Source organism: Mustela lutreola, chromosome 10, assembly GCF_030435805.1.
Source record: "Mustela lutreola isolate mMusLut2 chromosome 10, mMusLut2.pri, whole genome shotgun sequence".
Lineage (NCBI taxonomy): Eukaryota > Metazoa > Chordata > Mammalia > Carnivora > Mustelidae > Mustela > Mustela lutreola.
In genome coordinates, this window is record NC_081299.1 from 3,843,918 (window position 1) to 3,850,764 (window position 6,847).

Consider the following 6,847-nt stretch of genomic DNA (forward strand, 5'->3'; position numbering starts at 1 on the left):
TGCACGCCCAGAGCACAGGCGGGCTGGAGGAAAGCACACTGAGGAGGGAGGCCATGGGGAGACCGGCTGAGGGTCAGGGACAGACAGAGGCAGAAAAGGGAAAGACGGGACAGCCGAAAGGAGAGCAGCAGAGGCGAGCACTCGGGGAAGACAGACTTGGAAAGAGACAGACGGAGGGACAGACATGGGGGCAGAGTGAGAAAAAGACGGAGAGAGAAACAAGGACAGAGCCAAAGAGAAGGGAGGGCAGCCTCCAATGTTCTACCTGCAACAGCCCCGGACGCCAGAGACCACACACTGTGCTCTGTCCCCAGTTTGGAGAAGATACTGGGCAGATTTGTGTTGGGGACGTGGATGGACGGATGGACGGACAAGGGACGGAGAGCGGGCAAGAGGGCTGGCTGGTGAGTGGTAGGTGTGCGGTCGGTCGGCGGGTGGCTGGTCCTACGGCCACCAGAGATGGAGAGGTGTTTGCTGAGAGGACAGACACATGGGTGAGTGGGTTCCTCGGCGGCTGGTGACTCAATGAACTGATGAAATGATGGATGTGGATCCATCTGGAATGATGTGAATATCCCACAGCCCAAGGCACGGGGCAATGCATGCTGGTCACTTTGCCTCCCTCTTCCCAGCAAACAGTATCACCTACAGGCTCCCTGGGACCCCAAAGTCCGCATTTCCCCATGGGGGGTGGGGTTAGCTAAGAAGGCGTGAACCTTGGGAATCATGGCTATTACTCCCTCCTGGTCCCTGGGCTGCAGGAACCCTAAAATGCTCACGTGGCTGGGGCCAGTCACGGGCAGGGGGGACACGGGCCAGTCAGGTGACTGTGGGGCCAGAGTGGTCACACTGCCCAGCCAGGCGAGAGGCTGGGCTCACCAGCTCCTGGAAACCCAGCCCTCTGGCTCAGATGCCAAATCCCGCCAGACTGGGAACTCGAAGGAAAAGGCGGGGAGCACTGAGCCCCAGCACGGGGGTCACACTCCCAGCCCTCCTCCAGCCCAGGCTCCCACGCCCCCCAGCTTACGAGAAGAGGGCGCAAGACTCAGAAGCATCTCCTTGGGGAAGGCAGGTCACCGGCGCCCCTTGGTGGGTGCTAATGACAGCAGTCACACCTGTTATATGTGCTGGGCACTGTGACCTAAATGTTCCACGTGCCCTGTCTCACCAGTCCTCACAATAACCCTCTGTGAGGTAGCGGGTGCCATATTCCCATTCCACAAGCGGGGACACTGAGGCAGAGGGCTGGGGAAGCGTGCCTGGGCTCAAGCGGCAGAGCCAGGATCCGCCTGAGCCGGGAGCCCGCACTGTGACCAGCGCCCCCAACACCTGCACTCCCGGCGGGATTTGGCATCTGCCGGCCCTGAATTCGGGGAGGCAGGCACCCACCCCTGCCTCCTCCTCCAAGCAGGCTGGCCCACCTGCCTCAGAGCGCTGGCCGCACAGAGCCCTGTGTGGGAAAGAAGGACCCTGCCGAGGGGGGGGGGGGGGCACGATGGAAAGCAAGATGTGATGAGACCAGCTCCTGCAGATTTGAAAATTAGCCTGAGCGCGCCCAACACACCAGCTCCTCCAACCACACACCGCGCTATTCTGGAACCAGCTGGCCCCAGGTCCGAGCGGGTGACAGCCAAGGGCTCAAGCCGAGGGCCGCAGAGCAGCTGTGCTGGAGGGCTAGGGGGCCAGCTGGCCAGCACTTGGGGAAAGACACGAGGCCTGTGCTGAAGCTGTCACCGTCCAGAGGCCGGGGTGAGCTAGGGACTCCCCGCCTTCAGACACGGAGACCACAAGCACCTCTCAAGCGCCCACAGGGCCCGGTGCCAGGCAAAGGGGGTGATCAAAGGAGTCATACTGGATGGGGGAGCCCACAGACAGAGAAGCTGGCGGTGATATGCCAGGGTGTAGGAAGTGCTGCCAAGAAAATAAAGCAGGAAAATGGTCCTGGGGCGGGCACACTTGGGCCAGGAGTTCCAGGAGGGCCGCCCCATGGAGATGTGTAGGCTGGAACCTACAGGACAGCAAGGAGGCAGCCGCGAGCAGTGAGAAGAGTGGGTCAGACAGAGGTCACAGCCCCTGCTCAAGGGCGGGATGGGGTTTGGAGTTTGGGGGCGTTCCAGAAGCATCAAGGAGGCCAGTGCGGTCGCAGTTTAAGAGCAAGGCGGGGTGGGGTAGATGCAGGGTAGATGCAGGTCGAAAAGGAGTTCATCGCCGTCCAAGCAGCAGAACCTGGGCCTGACTCATGCTCACAAAGATGACCCTGGCTACTGAGTGGTGGGGGGTCAGCGAGGTCTAGTTAGGATGCTCTGAAGTGGACCAGAGCCAGAGGACAGAGTCTTGGGCTGGGGACAAGGAGAGGAAGCTGGGAGCTTGGAAGGCTCAGGACATGAAGCCTTGCAGAAGGTCCCCAGGCCAGAGGGGCTGGGGCAGGATGGTTTCTCTGCAGGGCTTTGGGGTTGCTACCCGAGGCCCTGGGGACCTCACCCCTCTTCCCCACCTTGCCCTAGAGCAATGGACACAAGCAGGGCGAACAGGTGGTGTGCAGGTGACTTTGACAGAGGCCCAAGCCCTCTGGCCCAAATAGAGTAATACAGGTGCCCATCGACACTCCCGGTGCTCTGAGCCCCAACACAGCCAGGAAGAACCAGAGTCTGTGGGGGAAGCAGACAGGGGACCCCATCAGGGTTCAGTGAAGACCCAGAAATAAGCCTGTTAATGCATGTTCCGCTGCCCACTGCCCCATCAGTGCCACAAAGGGGCCACGCCCCAGGCACCACTGGGAATTAGTGAGGAAGCCAGAGAACAGCTTAGGGAGGAGCCAGCCTCCTGGGTGGAAAACAGCCTCTCCTGGGCCTCTGTGTTCCCTCCCAGGAAATGGGCCTAATTCCTTGCACCCAGGGTTCTAACAGTCAACTATTGTGCGAGCAACCCCTCCCATAAGACACCACCTCACCCCCACTCCCCTAACCGGAGCAGGCTCTTGGCAAACTTGGCCAGACTGTCTGAACGGTGGAGGGAGGCCAGGCTCTGGAGGGAGCCTAGCCACAGCGGTAAAGCAAGCAAACAAGTGGGGAGTGGGGAATGGGGAGGAGGACCCCCCAGTGGGCGGGGCCACCTGCTGGGAATCCCGACTCCAGGAAGGCTCAGAGCAGCCCCAGGGGTCCTGCGGGTCCTCCCCCCACCCCCCCCCACCGGCACGCAGGGGATGGGGGTGCCAATTTGCAGAATGTCCCATCCGGCCTCCCTCCAAGGACTCCCGCGGCCACAGACAGCACAGTCTTGGGCTCGGCAGGGCCCCCGGACCTCCCACAAGTCTCTCAGGAGCCCGGAAGGGGCGACAGACTTGGTGCCGGGAAGCCGAGAAGAGTCCCCAGAAGGGAGGGAGGGAGCGAGGCGGGTGGACGGGGCGCGGCCCTGCCCTGCCGTGCCAGGAGGAGAACCGTCCCAAACAAATGGTGAGCAGTTAACTACAGAGTCGTCCTGCAAGGTTGCCCTGACGCACAAGCCCTGTTTGTGCCGGATTCGGAGAGCACGGAGAGGGCCGGGGCGGCGGCCCTGGGCGCCAGGCCCGCGGCCGAAGCTGGATGGGCTGGAGCGCCACTGCCCGGGCGATCTCGGACTGGAGGCGCCGGCGGCCCCGGCGAAGTGTTCGGGAGCGGCGGTCCCAGCGCCCCGCGGCCGGGAAGGGGAGCGGGAGTTCGAGCCCGCGCGCCCCGGCCCGGAGCCCTCGCGGGCCCGGAGGGAAACCGCCCCAGCCAGGGCGCTCGCGGGGTCCCCCCAGCGCGGCGGGTCCTCGAGCCGCTCCGAGCCCCACCCAGCGCGCCCCGGGGGCCGAGACGGGCGGGGGCTGGGTCCCGCCGGCCCCCGCGAGGCCAGGGGCGCGCGGCGCGGGTCCACAGCGCGGGGTGCGCGGCGCCGGGAGCTGAACGCGATTCCCGCCCCCTTCAAGGGCACGCGGGGCTGAGCCGGCGGCGGCGCCGCGCCCCCTCCCCGCCCGGGGCGCCCGGCGCAGCCCCCCGCACTCCTCCGCCGGCGCCTGCGGCCCGGGGGCCCCGACCGCACCCCGCCCTTGGCCGCCCGCGCGCCGCGCCCCGCTGCTCGCCCGGCCCCGCGCCCTTGGCCGCGCGGCGCCAGCAGGGCGGGAGCGCAGCCCCGCGGTCCGGGCGCCCCTCCTGCGCGCCGCCGGGCCCCGAGCCCCCCGCCGCCCGGCCCCGGGCGCAGCCGGCGCCCCGCTCACCTGACATCTCGTCCTCGTTCTCCATCTCGTCCGCGAACAGCCGCGGCAGCTCCTCCTCGGTGCCCAGCGGGCCCCGCATGCCCGGCGCGGGGGGGAGGGGAGGTGGGCGCCCCCCCTCCCGCCCGGCGCGGTGCCAGCCTTAACCCGTGCGCGGCCGGACGGGCGCGCGCGGCGGGCGAGGCGGCCTCGGCGAGAAGATGGCGGCCGCCTGCCCCCCCACCCCCCCAAACCTCCACCCCCCAGTCTCGACCCCCCTCCTCTCGGCCGCCTTCGCCCCGCTCCCCGCAAAGCCCGGGCCGCTCCGCCCACCGCGCCCCGCAGCCCGAGTCCCGCAGCCGGCCGAGGGTGGCGGCGGCAGCGCCGGCGGCACGGCGGCACGGCGGGGGGGCGGCACACATGCCCGGATTGTGACGTCCAGTCTGTTGCTGTGGCAACCCCATCCCATCGTTCCGGCAGCGCGACTAGTTAACAGCCGAGAACAAGTTGGGGGGACTAGTCCTGAGCCCCGGGCGCAGGGAGGCGCACCCGGCGCCCCGGCAGGGGGAGCCGTCGAGGCGCCCGCGCGCCGGGGCACCCGACGGCCGAGCGGGCAGCGGGGACTCGAGCGAGCCCGGCCCGGGGGGAGGCGGGCAGCGCGCCCCCGCGCACCCCAGGCAGGACCCCGCGCCGCGGGCGGGTAAAGCGCCTGCCCCGGGGTCCCCACGCGCGCAGGGGCGGGGTCCCGCGGGCCGCGAGCAGCGAGCTCCGCACTCCGCTCACGTGCGCCGACAAGCTGGTGCACGGAGAATCCCGCAGCCGGCGCGGCCCTTCGGGAGGAAGATCAGAAGGAAATGTGTGGTCTGCACTTGGGGCAGGGTCGCTCCGGAGACCCGGTCTGATTCCTCCAGAAGAAAGCGCGCAGGCTGGTTCCTCCCCCACCCCAGGGCACCGCGCTCCCACGGCCCACGTGCCCTCAGCCAAACGCCCCTCCAGGCGGGGTCCTGTTGAAACACAGCCAGAGCCCCCGGGGTGATGCGGATCTGCGTTCTCTGTGCCCAAAGCTCCCGCTCGGAAGCGACACCTGTCGCAGAGCGGTAAGGCGCCTCGGCCACCAGCCCGCGGTTGTTTAAAGGCGAAGATGGAGGCCGGAGCCCTCGGGAGCGAGGCTGCAATTGTAAACCAGGGCGGCCAGTCTGGGCTGCGGGAGGTCTTACGGCTACTCTTGAGAGCATCAGAGTTTCAGTGGCCCTTAGGACGGTCAGCTCTCCAACCCAAGAAGAGCCAGTAAAGGGAGGGCACCCTCACCTCTCTGCCTGGGGCCAGACGCATCTGAGGGAGCCCACTGGAGACCCATGCGACTGCCTGGGACCCACAGGGTCTGCCTGACTGAGGAAGCAAGAAAGGTTCTAGGCTCTCCGCTCCAGCACCAACCCCTCTGGGCTTGGCAGAACATCTGGCCCATCCGGGCAGGCATTACCAAGATCCCCCTAGCACTGTGACAGCAGCACGAGGGCTCTCCCGGGGGTCTTTGGGGAACCAGGTGAGTTGTGACTGCCTGCTGAGGGCTCCCCCAAGCAAGGCCTCTCAGGAGATGGCAATGATTCAAGCCATGATGAACCCAAGCTGTGACCAGAAGGCCATGGATGGTCTAGGGCAGTTGGAAAGATGTGAAGCAAAACCTTCCTCCCCGTTCCCATCCAAATAAATTGCCAGCAAGCCCCAAACAGAAGCTGGTCTTCATTCATTCCTGGGCACAGGCAGGTCTGTCCAGCCTCCTGGACCCAAGTGCAGGGTGCCGGGAATCCCTTTTATCTCCCGGATCACTTTTAAACCACACCAGAGAGAGTGAGGTTGGAAGCATCCCAGGGAAGGCGGCCTCCAAGGGTGAAGGAAGAGGCAGCAGGGCAGTGGGCTAAGCCAGCAAAGGGCTTCTCCGGTCTAAGGCTGTATTTCACATCACTGAGCATCTAGCCGAGGCGGCACCAAATCACTGTGCTTTAGCAGGCCTGCCTTGTCCCCTGCAAGGCTGCCTTGTTCGTTCCAGACCTCCTGTCTTTCTGAATGTTAACCATCCAAGAAAAACCCCTAAGCACCACCCAATCTTTCCACCCTCAGCAGCCCCGCCCCCGACCCCTCACCCCATCCCAGAAGAGGTCAGGACACTTCCAAAGGTTCTCTGTCCCACTTGAGAGAAACATTGACTTACAAAACTTCCCATCACCAGAAAGCACCCCCCCCCCCCCGGCACACACCCTTAACCCTGGGTCCAACTGCCAAGGCGAGGCTGAGACAGTCAGACAACATTCGGGAAAGACCAGTTCCAGCTGCTCAACTGGACAGCAGAGCGCGCGGGTGCTCGCGGTCCCAGTCCTCTGTGGCCGTCGCGCCTTGCCCGTGGCGGCCGCTCGCTCACCCTGCTCGCTGACCAAAAGCAAAACGAAGCGAAGCCTGGAACGGCAGAAACACATTGGATTTGGAACCAGGAATCCCCAGTCATATTTAAGGGAGAGCTCTGATCATGGTCAGACCATTAACAATAGTGACAATCAGCCCAGAATGTCTGGTGTTAAAAGCCGTCCCTAAAAAGGTGAAAATTCAGTAAGTTCTCCGATGCCGAGAACAAGCCCATCCTTC

General features: G+C 65.2%; 1 protein-coding gene across 2 annotated transcripts in view; it reads right to left on the reverse strand.

Annotated features, from left to right (window-relative positions):
• CHD5 (chromodomain helicase DNA binding protein 5) overlaps positions 1 to 4,460 on the reverse strand; it is a 60,099-nt gene extending 55,639 nt beyond the window's left edge. Inside the window, exon 1 of one of the 2 annotated variants that reach the window (XM_059135116.1) lies at positions 4,235 to 4,460. In XM_059135116.1, the coding sequence (XP_058991099.1) occupies positions 4,235 to 4,313 (79 nt within the window). In that variant the 5' untranslated portion in view covers positions 4,314 to 4,460. Of the gene's footprint in view, positions 1 to 1,027; positions 1,096 to 4,234 lie in introns of those variants that run through there. The other variant, XM_059135117.1, reaches the window with a different exon arrangement.
• Between the last annotated feature and the right edge of the window lie 2,387 nt (positions 4,461 to 6,847).